This window comes from Crocodylus siamensis, chromosome 5 (assembly GCF_052110815.1).
Source record: "Crocodylus siamensis isolate JL-2025a chromosome 5, ASM5211081v1, whole genome shotgun sequence".
In the NCBI taxonomy this organism is placed as follows: domain Eukaryota; kingdom Metazoa; phylum Chordata; order Crocodylia; family Crocodylidae; genus Crocodylus; species Crocodylus siamensis.
In genome coordinates, this window is record NC_143399.1 from 88,610,810 (window position 1) to 88,630,950 (window position 20,141).

The following is a 20,141-nucleotide window of genomic DNA, read 5'->3' on the forward strand; positions in this document are numbered from 1 at the left end:
TTCAGGAGGGATGTGGACAACATTGAAAGGGTCCAGAGGAGGGCCAACCGCATGATCCGGGGACAGCAGGGCAGACCCTACAATGAGAGACTGCGGGACCTGAACCTGTTCAGCCTTCACAAGAGAAGGCTGAGGGGGGACCTAGTGACTGTCTATAAACTCACTAGGGCGGACCAGTAGGGTTTGGGAGGAACCTTGTTTCCCTCAGCGCCCCCTGGCATAACAAGGAATAACGGCCACAAGTTGTTGGAGAGTAGGTTTAGATTAGACATCCATAAGAACTACTTCACAGTTGGGGCAGCTAGGATCTGGAACCAACTTCCAAGGAAAGTGGTGCTGGCTCCTACCCTGGGGGTCTTTAAGAAGAGGCTTGATGCCTACCTGGCTGGAGTCATTTGAGCTCAGTTTTTCTCCTGCCCAGGTTGGGGGTCAGACTTGAAGATCTACTACATCCCTTCCACCCTGCTTCTATGATTCTGTGAAACTATTGATACTTGTTGAACATTTTGGGGAATAGAACACTTTAATATTATCTGGACTCCCTTGTGCAGTGGATTTATAGAATAGCATTTTGTATGAACCATTACTTATGCAGTGCCCCATGTTTTCAAATATTTAGAATTCTATCTTAAATAATTCTTCAATCAAACCTAGGTGGACACAAAGCCACTGCCATGAACCTTGAGTTCCTCACATCTTTTGCCTCAGTGGGGAAAGGATTTTGTCTTGTGAACATTTTGGAGCTCCTGCAGGGTTCTTGGAAGCATCCTTCTTTACATTTCCACTTCATGAAGAATGTGTAAATTAATAGTGCTGTTACAAGAGTACTCGCTAGTAATATGCCTTTGCCTTGCAGTGTCTATACAATTTTTTTTTCCCTTCACTGTAAAAGAACAAACAAACAAAAACTCTTCTGTGAAAATTACAGGTGCCAGGTAAAGCTGGACAGGATTTTTTTGACAAAACTTTTTTTGTTGTTGTTGGAAGATGATAAAGTTGTTAAAAGTGAAAAATTTCCATGAACGTGTCAGTTTCAACAAAACATTTGTCAGGAAAAGTTTCTCAGGACTGGCCTTCTTGCATGCATACCAGTCTCTGGCTTCTTTACTATTCATTCCATCCTGGAAGAGCACACACACCAACTGCGGATGCTTCCTCAGCCTGACAAAGGCTTTTTGTACCTGAAAGCTTGCAAAGAAGAATTTTTCCAACTATATGAGCTGATCAAATAAAAGATACCAGATTTACCACAAGAACCTTGTCAGGAATACAACTGGATTTCTGGGGATAGAGAGAAAAAGAGGGAGAGAATAACATCCAATTCAGAATAACTCATAGCTTGGTGGCTTGGACACACGCCTGGGGTGTGGAAGACACAAGGGAAACCTTCTGCTCTTTTGTTCTCCAGAATCCCAGAGGAGGACCATAAACTCTGGGATATGGAGTATGTTTTTTCATTGGCCCAGTGAAATATTTAGACAGAGGAACAGGTTCTACTCAAGAGACTGAGTGAGAAAGAGATGGAGACAGACTTTTGAACCCGTGTTTACTTTGGGATGTGAGCGTATGGTAAGGTAGACTTAAATTTAGGTCTGTAATATCCCAGGTGCATAACCTGAGTAGTAGGCTGTTGTAGTGTGTGGAGGTGTTTCTGTTTCCCTTTCTCTCTCTCTCTCTCTTCCCTCTCTTTTTCTCTTTTGTTTTGAAGTACTGTGTATGCATGTGTGTATTTATAGTTTGTATGCATATAAATAAAGTTTGGAAGGGAAGATGCAAAGTGAAAATGTTTTTGAATCTATAATTTGGTGGGGGGGGATTGAAATAGTTACTTATCAAGCTTTTGCCTCAAATTAAACTGCTACAGTTGGAGAAGCAGGATCTTGTTACTCAGATCAGGATGGAGCACTGCATGTCTGAACGTGTAGTTTTTTGCCCTCAGAGTCCAAAGTAAAGGTGAGAGTACACAAGTTACAACTTTATGGGTACACTCAGCTAACAAGCTGCCCTTCACCCACCAATGGCTACTGCTAGAGGTACTACTATTACTTCTGTTGTCTGACAGTGAGTAGTTAATCAGTAACTCAAAAGCACCGCATAGGAAAATATGTAATTCTTAATATTTATATCTGTTGTTTTTATATATATTTATATCTGTTACTTGTTGTTTTTCAGTAGCTTTCCGAAGCTTGAGAAAAATCCACAGCCTAGGCTGCTGCTTCTGTCATATGAAACTTCAATAACATTCTAGCAACTCAGTTTTTCCCCTCGTAATAATAGAGAATGTCCCTTTTTTTTCTTTGCAGTAAAGCTGTGATGGATCTCTTGGTTGATTTGTGCAGCCGCTACCACTTAAATCCAGCCCACCATACTCTTGAACTGAAGGCCTGGGAGTCACAGCAACCTTTGAGTTACAAGCCAAATACTTTGATAGGGGTGCTGGATCTTCAGACAGTACTTCTGAAGGAGAAGGTCCCTGAAGGAAAGATAAAACGACCCCCACCTAAGGTCCCTGAGGTCAGTACCACCTGGCATTAGAACAGGTGCTATGAACCCACTGTCAGTTTCTAACAGGGATGCTGCTGCTACCTGTTCCACTTTTCTTGTCTTCATACCTGAAGGGGAGAGGCTCAGATTTTCTTTTTATACAGTTTGAATAGTCATCAACTAAACTGGTAAAACTAGAGTGGTAAATCAATCCAATCTCTAACATTATCATGTAATGGTAAGGTCAGATTAAATTTTTAATGCACAGTATATGAATATGTGTCAGGATTTCTAATACACATAAATATAGGAAGGTTCATGTGTATCTTGAAAAATGACATTGTTAAAATGCACTGGGCTCTCATTTCTCTTGGACACATCTGGTGTGCTGGCTTTTGTGAGCAGAGGTGATATAGGAGCTGCAGTTCCTAGTTCAAGGAATCCTTAGTTGGCAATATTCCACCAATTTGGTGATTCCTTTGCACATGTGGCTCAGCATACAGGTGTCACACGATGATTCAGATCATGGACCACACTGCTTCTATCTTTCAATTATATGAATTCAGAGATCCTTATTCCTTAAACAAAAATATGGTTTCCAAGCATTTGGTTTTAGAAGAGTTTTCTGGACTTCCATGTGATTAACTTTAAACTCTTTCTGAAGGTGCTTTACTTTGCTGTGACAGTAATTAGTTCATACTTAGGATAGGATTCCTAGTGTATGACTGCCTCTGATTTTTCTCTCTGACTAAACTGCCCTTATGACTCACTCCCCAGTGAAAGAGGTACCACTAGAGATTAGGTTTTAAACTTTCTGCCCAATAGTAACTTTCCCCATGTGAATCACTAGATTTGCATTTGAAAGATGAAGGAAAACACTTATCTCTTTTGTGTTATTTAAATGGTGGAAGCATCACTGTGGGGACCTGAATCTAGAGACTGACAGTGTCTTTTCCCTTTTCTGTCTCAGAAGTCAGTAAGGCTGGTGGTGAATTACCTCAAGACACAAAAGGCAGTGGTTCGCGTTAGTCCTGAGGTGCCTCTGCACAACATCATCCCTGCCATTTGTGAGAAGTGCGACGTCAGCCAGGAGCATGTTGTCCTCCTGAGAGACAACATCACTGGGGAAGAGCTGGAGCTTACCAAGTCCCTGGATGAGTTGGGGATAAAGGAACTATATGCCTGGGATAGGAAAAGAGGTGAGTCAAGATTAACATCACCTATTGTGCACTTAGTGATAAACCCAGAATCACACCTGCAGCCTGATCAGTATTAACACCATCATTGCTGATCTATTATTTAAATAGGATTGCATCCATTTCAGCTTTATAGAGTTACTTGGGTTTTATAAGCACAGCCAGTTGCAGCAGCAGTGACAACAGCACACTCAGCTGTCACCCAGGAGTCCCTAGCTCATAAATAGTGTGTGTTGTTCCTGGGCAGCCTGCCAGTGAAGGCCACCAGCTGTCAAGGAGGTGATTGGCCTGCACTAAAGATGCGAAGGAGGAGCCTTGCTGCTTCCAAGCTTTGCTATAAACAGGGGGTGCACATACCGTGGGACCGTGTCCAGAGAGAGCTGTTCTCTCACCTGTACTGTAAGACAGATAGGAAAAAGTCATGGCAGCTGGTAGAAGTGAGAAGAGCAGAAATATACTAGAGATTATGAGAAACAATTGCAGATAAATGCAGATGCATTTCTTCCTATGAACAAAGCTATTTACTATTAGTGAAGAGGACCTAAGGAGGTATTTGTCTTTAAAATGTTGTTCATTTGTGAATTGTCTTTTTTTCCCCATTTTTTATTCTAATGATGCCTACCTGGACTCAAGTTTAATCAGACTGCTTGTTGATTCAGATAGCATAAATATTAAACATGCTTTAAAAATTCAAAGCTGATGTTGATAAGCATGACTCCTTTTGCTGTCAGAAAGTGATCTTCATTAAAAATGGCTTCCTGTGGTTTGTCACAATCAGAAGCTCTTCTAGGGGCACTGACTTTGTTATTTATTCCTCCACTGTATATGCGCTTAGGCAGGGTTATCTTTTATTTATACAGTAATTTATTTATGTTGGTGCTTTGTCTCTTCTTTCAAATCCCTCTGAATGACAGTTTTATTTTGGTATAATCTAAATTTCAGTGTGTTTAGACTTTAAATTAAACGGATGTCTTCTTTCACTTTGAGTTGGTGAGAGTCTCAAAAGAGATCCGCAAAATACAGTGCTACTTACTGCCACAACTCAAATGCAATTACCCTTTCATTTTTATGTATTTAATTAAATTAACCACTCCGGAGTTATGCATTATGTTTGCAGAGAGTTCTCTATCAAGCCGTAGTATGCCTCAGTGATATCTTGCTAGATAATTAGTCTTGGCTTTCTGCAAGAATTTTTTTCCTTTAAATTTGAATATTTGAACAAGAAAAATGACAGTATGATTAGTAGTATATATCAGTAGGTCCTGGTGAGCACTATAATTTTTTTGTATAGGAAGAGTCCTGTTGAAGTCAAAACAAATGCAGAAGTCTACAGTAGCAGATTCACTTTCAGGGTTAGTACAATGTCCATCATTTATTAGGGTCACATCAGACAGATCATTTTTTATTTTAATAACCAGTGATTCTAATAAGCGCCAGCAAAGTAAAGAAAGTAAACTAAGAAGCCCATGCAAATGCTGTTGTCACGCATGCTCAGTTGTCACCAGCTGTTACATAGCAACTTAGCTATGCAAAGAACATGCACATATGTGAACTTGATTAGAGTACTTGACTGAGTAATGAAAAAGCTTGTTAGGTGTAGAGTGCACTTTCACACAGTTGCTGATTCCATTGAATGGTATGCTAGTAAATAGTCAAAAATGCCTGGACTTATGGCTCTTGGTTTTAATTCTGATATGTAGCTGATTCCATTAAGCAAGATTCTAATAAACAACAGATGCTGTTGCTGACTAGTACATTGCAGAATATAAAATCCATTGCACCAAGTGACTGAAATTCTTTGTATCATCTCATTTTCCCTTTTATCAGAGTAATATGTTTTCTGGGCCCACATGTTCTTCTGGGGCACTCATACTTTCATCGTATGTTTTACTGTGTCTGCCTGTGTTTGCATCGAACCAGAGAAATAACAAGAAATAATAATTTAAATAAAATGTATCTAGTGCAGTCTTATGAACATAATTTTTTCTCACAAGATTTTGATGGCATTCCAAGGGAGAGGTTTCCAGGGATATCAGTGGCAGTCACCCACCTATCTGGGTTGCAGAATGGGCTCTAGCATTGTTAATGATAAGAAGGAGAAGTTGGACTCCTGTTCACCTTTTCATTTGGGAGGGATCCCCTAAAAAACCCACTTATGTCATTTCATATGCTGAAGAACACATGCTGTAAGTAAGAGTTGATTTTAGATGAGCTGACTGATTGGCACCCTCCCTTTGCCCGAGACATGAACACTTCATTCAAAAGTTAAAAGTCTTGTTAAAAGATAAACTCTGCTGCCACCTACTTACATTTTTTCTTTTAGCAACTGAAGCAGCCTCTGTAAAGGTCAGGAATGAAAACAAAGCTCTCTCCTCAGATAAGTGTTCTGCAGTTCCAAACAGCAGCCTTGCAAGTCCAGTTTCAGAAAAAGCCATTCTTAACAGTGCTTGAGAAGGCACATACTAAGAGTAATGAATCATATCTGTGGTTTACCAGATGATTTGTCTGAGCTCTAATGTGTTTTTTCTTGTCCTTTCAATGCTTTCCTTTTTCAGCCCCTCCATCAAAAACTCAGTCTGAACCTACTCTGAACTACAGAGGTACTGTACAACCATGTTTGGGAAAAATCAGTCTCCCCTCCAGGTTGTCTTTAGCATGGCTTTGATAGCTAGATTTTTAAGATTCTGGCATGAAACACTGCAGAAAAAAGAGCTGGTTTAATTCCCTGTGTTGTATCCTAGATTGTTTTATTTATCTTGCAGACTGACAATGTCACATGCCCATCTCTCTAGTCAAAGCAAAAATAGAACAACTGCTATTAATATATCAACATATCATTAACACGATTGCCTAATGGTATATGGACAATAAGGGTGCAAACAGACATAACACTTAAACTGTTCCAAAAATGTCACTGGTTGGGAATCGGTTCACAGCTGTCCCTGGACCGAAGTGTCCACATGTACACTGCTAAGGGTTCCAAGTAAAACTTCACCTTTTAAGGATTGCAGTGCTGCCAAAATGCCTCCAGGAGTTGGTAGAGTACACAGACCATCATGCTTTCTAAGGGTCAGTGCTCAGAGTTTCCCCAGGATGTCCCTACAGGGAGGAAGACCTGGATTGAGGCAGTAGTTGGAGTGGAGAGGTTGCCGGGGTCTGGGGAGGGGTGATCTGCCCTCCCTGGCTGTGGTCTCTGTTGGCAATAAATCTTTGAGCAGTAGAGTCCTGGTTGCATCCCAGAGCAGCCCCTGGATGGGTCGGGGCGGGGGGGTGACATACACTGCATTGTGGGATGCCTGGAGGACTGACCAGACTAAGCACAGAATGCTTGATGTGTCTGTACATAACACTGAACTAGTTCAAGGAGGACTGGCTCAAAATAGTACTTGATTTTCCTGGTGCACTTTTGAAATGTTCCAGGAAGTTTAAACCAGTCTAAAGTGGCATGCACATTTAGACTCTTGGGTTTTAAAGTGTATTTAGAAAGTTCTAAGTGTTATGTCTGTCCATGCCCTACATAAATTTCCATGACCAGAACTGTTTGCTTTTCTGGAAGTTGGACATTCAGATCTGTCTTGTGGATTTGAAATTCAACCAAAGATAGGTCCTGAGATATTCAGCTGATTAGGAATCTGTACTATACTTAAGAACATTTTTTTTAAAAAACCAGGGTGAATGGGATAAATGTGGACAAATGCTGAATATTAAGCATGATCACTGCACTTGTTCTGGTTGCAGTTGTGCTACTTTGGCAGTGTAAATGGATAACATATGTGTTTACTGCCTCAAATATCCTTTTTGTATCTATTATTATATATTGGGGTCTTGTGTTAGTGGGAAAACACAAAGTAACATACTTGCAAATTTTTGAGTGGAGTAAAAACTTCTGTGAGAAATCATAGAGAAGCAGAGCTGGAAGGGACTTCCATAGGTCATCAAGTCCAACCCCCTGCCTGGGGGATGATTCTTATCCAAGCTAGGCCATAAAAATTCCTAATCCAAGCTCTTAGTAAAACTACTGTCAACCCTGACATAACACAAGACAACACCCTAACCTGCCACAGGTGAAGGTGAAGGACTGTGGCAGCCAACATCCTGCTTTTGTAAAAGGTTGTTAATATATATTTAAGAGATCCCAGGTAGGGGGTTACACCCCCACATCAGAGAGGAAGGCCTCCACAGTCCATACCTGGCCCCACAGTCCATAGTCACAGTCTGACTATGAGGTAAAATTTCTTCCTGACCCTAAGTATGGTAATCGGTCCAACTGAGGGGAGAGGGAAGACCCTCTAACCGGGACCCTCCAGTGTTAAGTCTCAGGAGGAGCACTGCCACACTCCAGTCAAAATCTCTAGCCTTGGCTATAGCCAACACCCAGTGTCTCTCAGGAAGGCTTAAAAACAAAACCCTGATATATTTGCTCAATATTTCAATCATAAAATGCATCAGTTAATGTATTTGTCACTAGCCTTCCCATCATACTGTTTTTTTCTCAGATTGTGGGCTTTTCTGTTGGGCACTTCTGCTTTAGAAAAGAGTATGCAGTGGAAAAGCCCTGCACACAAAAAACCTTTTGTGGTCATACCTTGACACAATGATTCCTAAACTTGTGCCTGAAAAATGTATGCATGCCAGTGGGCAACAAAGTGTACAGTTGTTCAGTCACATGTTCCTCTACCTATCTGGTGTACACAAATGTGTGTAGTGTGTGACTCATTTTGCCAGTAAAGCTAATTGGCCCTCAGTGTTCTATGGCAAGTGATGGATCAGGATCTGTCCCCGTTCCTCTCCCCCCCCCAATTTAGTACAGAAATTAGAATAATTAGAATGCTCTCCTCTATGATTGACATTGTGGCCCTGGGTAAAATTATGGCCACACTGAAGTTACTGTGAAACTGTTGATTTCAGTAGTTTTATTTAGCCACTTGACTTCAGCATCTTCTTTCCTCATTTACACTTGCCATTTAGTCAGAGTCAAGATTTACCACATGTACTTAAGAAGAATTTTTTCCCCCAAATTGTTGGTCTGAGAGGCCATTATCTTAGCTCAATGCAACTTTCTATAGGGTTTTATCCTAAAAATGTTGGTAGGCTGTTAACTCATCCATGAAATTACATACTTCAGCAAGCTGACCCACAAGTGAGAACCCCTGCATCTATGTGCAGTTCCACTGATGTTAAGAGGGTTCCTCGCTGATCCAGAGATTGGCCCGTATGAATCTGAACCTAAAATCAAGCCTGTAGATGTTGCTTCTCTGTATTTATACATGTGCATCTGTTGTTTCTCAGTAGCTGGGTATTTCCTTTTGACATGTTGGCGGTCAAAAGCTCCCACAAGTTGCAAACAGTTCCCACTAACTCATGTTGACCTTGGGCTATTCCTCTTAAATATCAAGAACTCAATTCTGAAGAGTGTACAGGTCCAGCCACCATCTGTCCCTAAGCACAGAGATATCCATTTCAGACTTGCAAATGCAGGCCATGCTTTATAGTCCATATAGGGAAGAGAACTGGTTAGTTTATTGCTGTTAGTTTTGTAGCAGTAGAAGGGCATTTTCGCTTCATCTAGGATGGTGTGGGTTTCTGCTTTCTTCTGATTGTCTGTCATATTTACTCTTTTCTCATGCTTGGATCTGCTTTATCCGCTTAACACTTTCTAACTCCTGTCAATATGAGGAAGCAGTCTTTTGTGCGTGACAATGATATGCTTTGTGGGATACACAGCATCACTTACAAGAATTATCGTGGGGCTGTTTTGTGAAATACGTTGCTGTTTTATGGTTAAAGCAGGAATTTTAGGTCATTTGGGATATATTTTCTATTATGAAGCAAATATGGCCCTTACAGGTGGTGGCTTTTCTCAGTTTGTTAAAGCTTCTGTGTGACATCCAGGGTGTTTACTGTGTACCAGAGAACAATGTTCAGGCCTTGATTAAATTAATTTGGCATTGATTCAGGCCCTTATGCAGAAAGAGCAAATGGTGGAGGGGTGGGGGAACAGCCCTGAATCAGTTCTGGGCAGTTATATTTATGCAAACTGCAGATTTAACTCAGATCCCCTATAGAAGAATCATGGCCTTTCTTGTTGGCTAGTGCTCATATAAAGCAAGATCCAGCTAGTGGCAGAACAGTTCAGTGGTTATGAGTACATTTTTGGGATGTCCTGTCCTTTACCCAGTTTAGGCTGATGTATCTTAGTGGCCCTCTACATGTGTGGTAAAGGCACGATGGGATCTAATGCACAATCCACAAAATCGTGTCTCTTGCCATACTGTAAGGCAAAAAGCAGGGTCCCGTGGCTAGAAGCCCCCTGAGCTGAGAACTACTCAGCTGCAGATGGACCCCCCCCCGCCCCGGGCTGGGACACTGCAGCAGCACCCCATGGCTGCCAGGACCCAGAATGACGGATTGTTGAAGATATGGAATCGTTATTTTTAAAAGAATAATTTTGGGGGGGTTTTTTGAGTCCTGAATACAATACCAGGATGAAGGCTAGCACATTGGTAAAAGTGCTAGCCTGTCACTGAGAAAACCAGGTTCCATACAATGCCCTACCACTGATTCTGTGAATGGCCTTGAACAAGTCACTCAGTTTTCTTCTGAAGACCCCTCAGCATGGGAAGAGGAAGGGACCCCTGTGCATGCTCTACGCAGGGAAGGAGTTTGCCTGTGCACTTGGCTGTATGCAGAAGATATGATTTTCCCCCCCATCCCTTTGCCCAATGCAGAGAGAAGGATTCCCTAGAGCCCTGCTCCACATCTGGGGGCAGAAGCCTTTTCACAGCCTGTGTTGCTGTTTCAGGTAGATGTGGGGGATAAGATAGGGGAGGGATGCTGGAGGACCCAGGAAGGACCTGGGACATGCCATGTATTCAAATAAAAGCTTGTTAGAAACCAGCTACAACATTTTTCTACATTTTTAAAACAACATCTTTATGGCTGCTTGGTCATTTTTGAAGATCTATTTTTATCATTCGGTAATTACTTTGCACATGTAGCCTCTCCAGAATTACTGCATAGTCAACCAGTTAATTATATAGTAAATGTAGCATGTGCCCGCATTATTTCAGTAGTGACATGCCACACATTCAAATTAAAACTTGATAAAAACCAGTTATAAAAATGTTTACATTTTTTGAAGCAACGTATTTGTGGCTGGTTGGCCTTTTTATTGTGCAATACTTGCTTTGTATGTGTAGCCAGTCTAAAAGTATGGTACAGTTAATTGCACAATAAATGTAATATGTGCCAGTGCCCATAGTGCCTAAGTAACCAATGTGGGGACCCATCTTCCAACATTCTACTCCTGTAGGAATGTTATTTATAAATTCCTGACCCTTGCAACAGCACCTTCAAGTACATACTCCTGGCCTGGGTAAACTGGGTAGCATTACTAGGTGCCAGGGCCAGTTAGCTGGCTCCCAGGCTACTTACCCTACTCTTATGGACACAGAGACATGACTACCTTACTTCCTGTTTCAGATCCTATTGCCTGAAGCAACTCAGTGTGCTTAAGTGCATTACTGTGATGTAGGGTAGATTTACCCTGCAGATGTAACCACCATCACATTTGAGTAAGGTTTGATCTGAAACCCAGTCTAAGGACAGATTCCTATTGACTTCCTAGAGCAGTGGGACAGACTGACTGGGTAAGAATCTATGAAAGGGAGGATGTAGGATCTGGCACTCTATTCCATTATTTCCCTCATCACTGGCTGTACACACACAAGTTGTTTTTTAAGGACTACAGAGTTAATCCTGGTTCATTTTAAAATCTGAGTTTCTCCTGCTTTACTTTAAGGAGCGTAAACATTTTTCCATTATCACTGTTTCAGAAACAAGTCGAAATGCTTCAGTGAGCAGTGATGCAATAGAAAAAGAAAAAAGAGGATTTCTGGGTTTTTTCAAAGTTAATAAAAGAAGCAGCAAGGTAAGTGTTTATATTGTGCTCAATAAGTTGTTTTCTTTCTAGCTTCCTTTTCAGTCCCTTCTATGTGTCTTATTTTGAAGGTTTGTTCAGTAGGAGATGAATAAACTACTTTAGGCACATGCATCTTGAACGTCTTTCAGCTCTTAATTGAAGGAGTTGAGTGTATTGAACAGCTAATGAAAGACTTTGTTTTTTAAATGTCAAGCATTTGAGTTCAGTAGGCATTAATAAGGGCAAACATTTGTGAATAAGTCACTTCCCTTCTCATTAATACCATATGCTACTATGTGTGCATTTATGAAGGAATCCATAATGTACAAAGTATCCCTATATATAATAGAAGTGACATCTCTTTATATAAAACAAAAACAAATACTTAACAGCATTTCTGCTTTGTCAACATGGTCTTCAATTTTTGATTGTTTGTAAGTTTAGTAATACCTAAATTAAGTAATATCTGCAATTGCAGCATTGCCGGCCCTATGCCTTCAAAAATTATAAGAATGTCTTAAAACTCTTGAGGAGAAAATAGTAAACTTGGGGCTCATTGTTTTGATTTTCACATCTGAGTTTGTCAGATTAAGTTTTGTCATGATATTAAACTTTCTCCCAACCATGGGAGCTGGTTTGCTATTTTTTATTTATTTATTTTGAGACTTACACTGAATCCCATCGATCTTGGAAAGGTATCAAATACCCAAGACTCTCAGTCACATTGCAAAAATTGGCAGCGTTGCAGATGTTTACCTCTGTTGTCCAGTGCAGGTCTTTTTTATATACCGACATTGAAATCCTGGCCTTAAAGGCAGTTTTGCTATTGGCTTAACTGTAGTCAAGATTTGGCTTAACTTTACCTTTATTGTCAAATTTTTACTTTTTTAGAGGAGTAAGTGAAGGATATGCAGCAACAATGTTTTGAAAGGGAAAATTTTACAGGGAATATTTTGTCCATGGCTTGCAGAACTCAAAAATTGCTGAAGATGCTTTTCTAGAAACACTTGCTACTGATCACAGAGGCTAAACCTGCACAGTTTCAGCCCACGAGGTGAATCTTCCAGAAAGCTGAGAACATGTAAAAACACACATTTATAAGGACAACTGTTTTGCAATCTTAGTATCACTAAATGAATGTGATAAAGTACTATTAAAGTTCACCCCTCTAGGATATCAGCCTAGCAAAGGAATGTTTCATGTTTCTTCATTCCTCCCAAGACTATACCAATACATTCAGAAAGTTTGTAAGCATGTTGGATTATTTACTGGGAAATATATGCTTGATGACATTGTTGGTATTAGCCTAATCCTGGAGAGTCTTGGAGAGTCAGATTTTTAGAAGTGCACATCTAAGCTTTTAAAAATGTTTCAGAGCCAATATTCGGGTCAGATGTTTGAAAGACCTCAACACACTTAGTATGTCACAGGACGTGCTGGTTACTGAACTCTGTTGTATATCTGGTCTCACCATTTTTGAAATCATTGTAAATGACACCTCTGAACTGGTTGCTTTAAGGGACAGAATTTAAGTCAAGTAAGTGCTGTTATCCTCAATAAGAAATTATTTTTGCCTTAAAAGTGAAAAATTGAAGTCCTGAGAGATTGCAGCTCACACTGTGTCAAACAGGAAGTTTTTAGCAAGCCAGGAGGTTGAACCACATTTTCTGGACTCTAGTATCTTAAACACGGAACTGTCTTTTCTTTAGCTGGGCAGCGTATAGTAGTTCTCTGGATGTAATGTGCTGCTTGCTTTTTTCCCACCTGTCTAAAAACCTCTTATTGGGGCCTGTAAGCTCCTGTCAGTTTAGTTGATTCCCCTCACATACCTCAGGTTTGATTTGCAGGATTTTTGCTTTTACAGTCCTGGGCTTCTCCAGAGAAGATCTTAATATTTTTGCTGGAAATCTTGCTGGAAACCATGATGTTCTATGACATCCAGTTGGGACTAAAATGAAATTATTCAGGTGTGAACTAAGCATCATGCCATGTTTGCCATGCCCTTTCATTCTATACATTTCTGGGATTAGGGAGGGAAGAAATTGACATTCTGATCTGTGTTTTTTTTTTCTCGAAGGAACCTAAAGGTATTAATACCCGAATCCCAAGATATCAGACCAGATTTTTACTTGCATGACCTGCATGCCTGGCTATGGCCCTGATAAATACGAAAGGATTTGGGACAAGGCAGAAACTCTATAAACAGACCATGAGATACATATTTTACAAATACAATAAAAAGATGCAATTCTTTCTTGTTGCTACTTTTGAATGCTCATAAAATTTTCTGTTCTGCATTTCAGTCTCCCTTGAGTCACAGCTATTCTGTTGTATTACTCTCTTGCCTTTTTTTTCTCCAGTAAGGGCTTGAGTGTTTGTGTTGTTTTCAATGTACTCTGACCCATTATGATCCTCTACATCTGCAGCATGTGTTTGTTTTACACCCTGGTATGGCCTGTACTCTCTGCACAAGGTCTGTGTGTTAGGGAGTAGCACAGAGTGCCAGCACATTTGCAGGGTGCAGGGCTGTTTATTATGCCCCAGGGGAGATGTGCTCTGCCACACTATTTCATGAGGCAGATTGCTCCCCAGAGGGTACCAGTTCCTCTTTATGGGCCATTCTGAAGGCAGGTACAAGGCCTAATCTCAGACCCTCCCCATCACCCTCTTGCCACTGGAGGCAGTAAGGTCTAAGCAGGGTCTCACAGTGCCACTTAAACAGGCTTAGCACATTGTAGAAACAGATGTTTCTTGTCTTGTTTTTTTTCCATGGATGTGTTGGATGCTTGTTTGTGTTGCAGAAGGAAGAACATTTGAGGATGGACAGTGATTGTGGTGATGAGGATGTATTTAGTTCTGCAAGTGAAAGGAACGTGGATGTAAGTACTAACATGGCCTATAGATGCTGCTGCTACCTTGACTTTGCAGTTCAAGTCAGTAGAAATTACTGCTTTTCCAGCTGTTTGTCATAAAAGAAATAACAATAGTGAAGTCTATCACAGGTCTGCCAAACTATACATATTGGGCACATAACTTGCACTTTTCTAACCAGATAAAATGCAGCCCAGCACCTTTCAGTAAAAGTTCCACTGACTTCACTGGAGCTGGCATATCACCTAAATACCTTAACGACAAACTATGAGCAAAAACGGAGTCATTATATCCCTGTGCATTCCTATGCTCAACCATTTTTAACAGAGTATTTGCTTGTTTTGGTTTTTTTAAATGTTAAAAATAGTAGACCCTCCTATTGCTGGATGCCTGTAGCAAGCTCTTTGGAGAGCCTAGATTTTAACTTTCTTGATCATTATAACAATCAGGGAGGCAGGGGCAGGGGTTGGTTGAGGACTTTTCAAAACTTTTTAGAGGAACTTATTGGTAGCATCTAAGGACACTGAAACCTGAGCTTAAGCTTCCAGGTCGCTGTGTTCAGAAAAGGGAAGTCAATAGAAAAGGGATGCTAAGCTTAAAGGTAAAAATCAGTGGCAGAGATGAAGGGCTGGGAAGAAAATGTCTGATGAGTGAAGAGGGACAATAATGGAACAACTCCCAGACCTGAAAAGTCATTGAAAGGAGGCCGAGACAAGAAAGATGGATAGAACAAGTGTGGGAGCAGCAAGGGGAATGTGAGGTGAAAAAAATTCAATTTAGCAAGTCTGTGGAGAATTATACAGTCAAGGGGACAGAGACAGAAAGGCAGGTAGAGTGCTAAGGGACAGGGTAATAAAACCTGTGAGCTCATTACAAAGAATTGGCAAAGTGCCTTAAATCTTACCCAAAGGAGTAACACTATCTTGTAAGATCACAGTAATATAACTTAAGGCACAAATGAATCTTGAAATCAGAGATAAAGGAATGTGCCCTTTGTACTCAATAGCTGGAACGTTTTCAGGTCAGGTGTGTAATCCTTTATTTCTTCTCCAAGACCAATACATCTTCAAGTACAGTGTTAGTATTGTTTCAGTATTTACCTTTCTCTGCTGGCATTCCCTGTTACTTTCTGTGGCCTTGATCCTACAAAGATTTATGCATGTGCTAAAATACAAGTACACAAATAGTCCTATTAACTTGGAGTTACTTGGTTAATGTTCCTCAGAAAATAAGTAACTGTAGCTGATCTGTTCAGCAGTATGTCGAGTTTTCCCTGATACATGTACTTGAAACAGGCTGGAAATACATCAGAAAATACCTGAACAGACCAGGCTGTAGGTCTGAAAAATGGGCATTATGGGACAGTAGGATAAAAAGAGGTGTTCTTAGCTCATCTTGGGTAACTCATGGTGATTCTAACAAGATACATTTCTAGTAAAGTCGTGATACTTCATATTTTTCACAAGTTAGTTAAAAGTTTTATCTCACCTTAACTTGTGTTAAAACTACAAATAGCCTTGAATGTATTAGGATTTTACCTCATGGTAAGCTGACAAGTCATGTGAACCCAGTTTTTTTTCTTTCTCCTAGTGAAAACAAGCCTTATAACCTCAAGTAGATTTTTAATGGCTCCTTCCAGTCTGTGTATCTGACAGTGGCATTTTAACAGAAAGAAAATTAAATGGGAATGTGTTTAGGCACCAGATTTTATTTGTCTTGGGTTGCATTGCATTTTGGTCTATAACTCTGTGTGTGTGTGTGTGTGTGTGTGTGTGTGTTTAGTTGTTGTTATAATAATACCTGGATTTTAAACTTTAAATTCCAAGAATGTCTCATCGTATTTGTCACAGTAGTAACATCTAATAGAAGCTAAACCTAATGATGAGAAAATTCAGAGAAGCCATAAATAGCTTTGCAAAGGTCATGTGTCCATAAAGTTTGCTTTACTCTTTTTTTACATAATGTCCTTTCAAATGAATGATTTATGACAGAAATGAGCTCACAGAACTAGAAGACAGTGAGCTTTGAGAATGCAAGCATTTAAGGATTTTGTTTCTAAACACTTAGCATGTTCCTTTTAAGTAAAATTACTTTTTATTTTACTTGATGTATATTGGTAGTATTTTAATTACTGCTTATACAGAAAAAGAAGCGATCATAGTTTGTATTCTTTGTGACCTGCAGCTGTGTCACAATGTGCTCTCTCAGAATAAGTACTGAATCAGTACTGTATCAGTACTGGCAGGTGAACACCTTTAGCGTCTATATATGTGCTCCTAGTTGGGGAGTGGGAGGGTACATTAATTAGAGCTCTGAGACCCGCTCTAATTAAATCACCTGCAGCATCACATGTATTCAGCATCCCGGGCTAATTAGCACATGTTGGAGCAGAGCTTCATCATGTGTATAAGTGCCCCTTGGTGCTGAAAGAAATGTTATTGTTGCTTCCATAAGTAACATGTAATCCTATGACAGCTGTGATGAACCATTCAGATATGGTAAAAAAGCCATGACCACATCACCTTTCTTTTGAGAATTAGTGTTATTCTGGTACCTACATTTTCAGTTAAATACAGTTTGTGACATTCCCTAACTTACATAGCATTGCTGTATACTATTAAGCACTTGCATTTTGGTGATGAATGAAGTAGTCCTATATTTATCTCCTTATGGGGCTAACTCTGATACCATTAACTGAATTGAGTACAGGCCACCCTCGCCATTCGCGGGGTGTATGTTCTGGAGATACCCGTGAATGGCAAAATCCACGAATATGGCACTGCATTCATGAATCCATTGCCCCCAGTGGCTGGGGGTGGGGCACGGCTGTGCTGGCAATGGCAAGATGTGGGTTCAACACTTGTGAATATTTGAAACCGCAAATGCTGAACCTGCGAGTAGTGAAGGTTCCCTGTAATTCTTTCCATGGATAGTGTCATTGAAGTTAAGAAGCAAACTCTTAGACTAATGTGCGGTTCAGTGTAGACATTGGTTTTAGGGTCAGTCCATACATTTAAAACATACTTTGAATCCTGCACAATGAAAAGTTAGATGTTAATATATTACTTTTATCAAGACATTATGCAATAGACATTTCCTCCAACTCCTGCCAAAATTCTTTTCCAAGCTGTTTTCAATTCTGGACTACATGTAACATATTTTATGTTGCTGTATGAAAATTCAGCATGGGTTTCCAATTTGGTTCTGAGCTCCCTGAGTGAACAGAACAAGGGGATATATGCTCTGATTTTCTAAGGCGAGAATATCTGGCATTGCTCTTCAGAGACTCACTTCTGGGTTACTTGAGGAAGAAACTTTATAGGCCCGCACAGGATCCTTGTTCAACTTTGCATGCCAAAGAAAAAAAGGCATTGTAACACAGCACCTTTGAGGGCTGAATGGGGGGAACAAAGGGTTCTGGAGCTGCTTTCTTGCTTTCTTTTCAACGTAGCTTGAACATCAGAGATCTGAATGTTGAAGATTCGGAATTTCTTTGCAGTGCTGAGCCATAGACCGTAATGCAGTTCTGGAATCTTGTATTATTTGTATGAGAGCCAGACAATGGAAAGCAATGGGAGGAAAAACTAGAAAATGTTTGGGTCCTCATCAAACAAAGTTTATGCACTCGTTACAGCAGTCAAACTATATTCAGTACCATATTCATACAAATTAATATGGGGTTGCTAGTACCTCCAATAGATATTTAGATGTTCTTCAGAGCCCAGAAGTAACAATGAAAGGACATGTGTTGATGTAATCAGTGAATAGGAGGAAACGGGAGGAAAAAAAGCTATAATTTTACAGAGATAAAGAATGTATTAAAAAATAATTTTGTCCACGGCACCCACAAAACATATAATACAACACCACACCAGTAAAAAGATCTGTGGGAATAAAGTTAGAGAGAATATCTGAATTAATAAAACTCTTTCCCTTGAATTATTTTTTCCTTGTGAATGGTTGCTGTCAGCTGTGTCAAAGCTAAGAAACAGACCTGTGTGTGTTTACTTTGACTTTTCATCAACTGGGTGTGTTAAGGATGCCTGCATTATACATACCAAAACAGAAGTGAAGGGCCACAGCATATTTGTTACTATTTTCTGCACTCGCCTATATTTGGAAGGGTGTATAGTTTCCCGGCTAGGATTTAGAACAGCCCACAGAATAAGGGAGCAGAGGTAACTTCTGCCACTTGGTGTCACTATCCTCAAAAGAACATCTAAACTAGATGAAACCTGATATTCAGACCAGCAGGAGCTTAAATTAGTTGTGTTTATTTTGGGAGGTCTTTATATTTTCATAAATCAGGAGTAAGAAAATATATCCTAAGTGCTGAAGCACATGTATCACTAATGTAACATTTATTTATGTAATAAATTGGATTGGAAAAAAATACTTAAGTATAGCCAGGCACTTTTTTTCAGATGTTTTGAAACTTCATCACGGAGTATGTTTCATCACAGAGTATCACATGAGGTTTCTGCAGTTCAGGAAAGGATTTCAGCAGTGCAGTATACAAACATTTCCTTTTTAAAATATGCCTTCCTTTGTGTACCTACCTAGCATTAACCACTGTAAATAATTGAGGATCAGTTAACCCAGGTGTGTTGTACAGTCCAATAGCGCTGTGTCTGAATGAAATAAATTATAGCCATTTTTATTGTGTCTTTGAACCTGAAGACAAAAAAAATGAAGTCAATTCAACTCCAGTCTGAAAATCAAGCCTAACATCCTCTTAATGTGCCTGTTCATGTTTTACCTACAGCTTTCTGGGTTGCTGTTTATATCACCATTTTCCATTGCAACATAGAATGGCTCTGATATCTTAGAAGTAGAGCACATTTTCAGTAAAAAAAACCCCAAAAAACCCAAACAAACAAAAACCCCCCCGATTGCATTAGTATTTGAAAAAGTTGTTCATTTTGGTATTGGGTAGCCAGATACACAGGTTGTGAGTATTAATAACTTTGGGTGGTCACCTTTTAAACTTAAGGAGAACTAACTTTTTCTTGTAAAAATATTTCTAAACAGTTTTTGTTCATAATAGATGGCAGAAAATACCCTTTGTAACAGCTGGAATGGTACCTCTAAGTAGTACAGCTTCCCAGAAGCTGAGACCCTAGATGAGAGGTGCTCCAGTAGCTTGTGTTCTTTTACAGAAGCAGCTGAAATACATCCCTGGAGGAAGAGACTCTCTTCCAAAATCTTTGGGCCCAGAGTGATTACTGTACACTGCTGCCTTTGCTCAGGATTCTTGCGAGGTCACTTGTCTTGCCCAGCCAAGAGCAAAGCTGTACAGTGGCCATATTGTCTACAGCAACGCACAAACCTACTTATTTTTTTACTGATATTGTTTCTGATCCTCAAGGTTACTTTGAACTCACTTTTCCTTTGCCCAGTGCCGTTATGGATGCTTAACAATTTGCTTACGTTATTTTTTGCATCATTTATCATATTTGCAGCTATACGGCCAGAACTTCCCTAGGTCTAAGTCAGCACAGCTCCATCATCTTCAGTGGAGCTGTATCAGTGTACATCAGAAGGGCCTTGCTCATTCTCCTGCCTTTCATCCGTACACAATTTTGTTTAAAATTTTGTGTGAAAGATGGAAAAAGCAGCCAAAGACCCAAGATAAGTGTTCCAAATGCTGAAGGAGGTACAGGTTGTCC

General features: G+C 40.0%; 1 protein-coding gene across 7 annotated transcripts in view; it reads left to right on the forward strand.

The window, feature by feature from the left end:
* Window positions 1-20,141, forward strand: part of COBL (cordon-bleu WH2 repeat protein) — a 255,404-nt gene that overhangs the window by 88,871 nt on the left and 146,392 nt on the right. For 4 of the 7 annotated variants that reach the window (XM_090049646.1, XM_090049647.1, XM_090049651.1 and 1 more), the window contains exons 3-7: window positions 2,304-2,514; window positions 3,455-3,683; window positions 6,236-6,280; window positions 11,516-11,610; window positions 14,403-14,480. In XM_090049646.1, the coding sequence (XP_089905772.1) occupies window positions 2,304-2,514; window positions 3,455-3,683; window positions 6,236-6,280; window positions 11,516-11,610; window positions 14,403-14,480 (658 nt within the window). The remainder of the gene's footprint in view (window positions 1-2,303; window positions 2,515-3,454; window positions 3,684-6,235; window positions 6,281-11,515; window positions 11,611-14,402; window positions 14,481-20,141) is intronic. The other 3 variants (XM_090049648.1, XM_090049649.1, XM_090049650.1) reach the window with 3 other exon arrangements.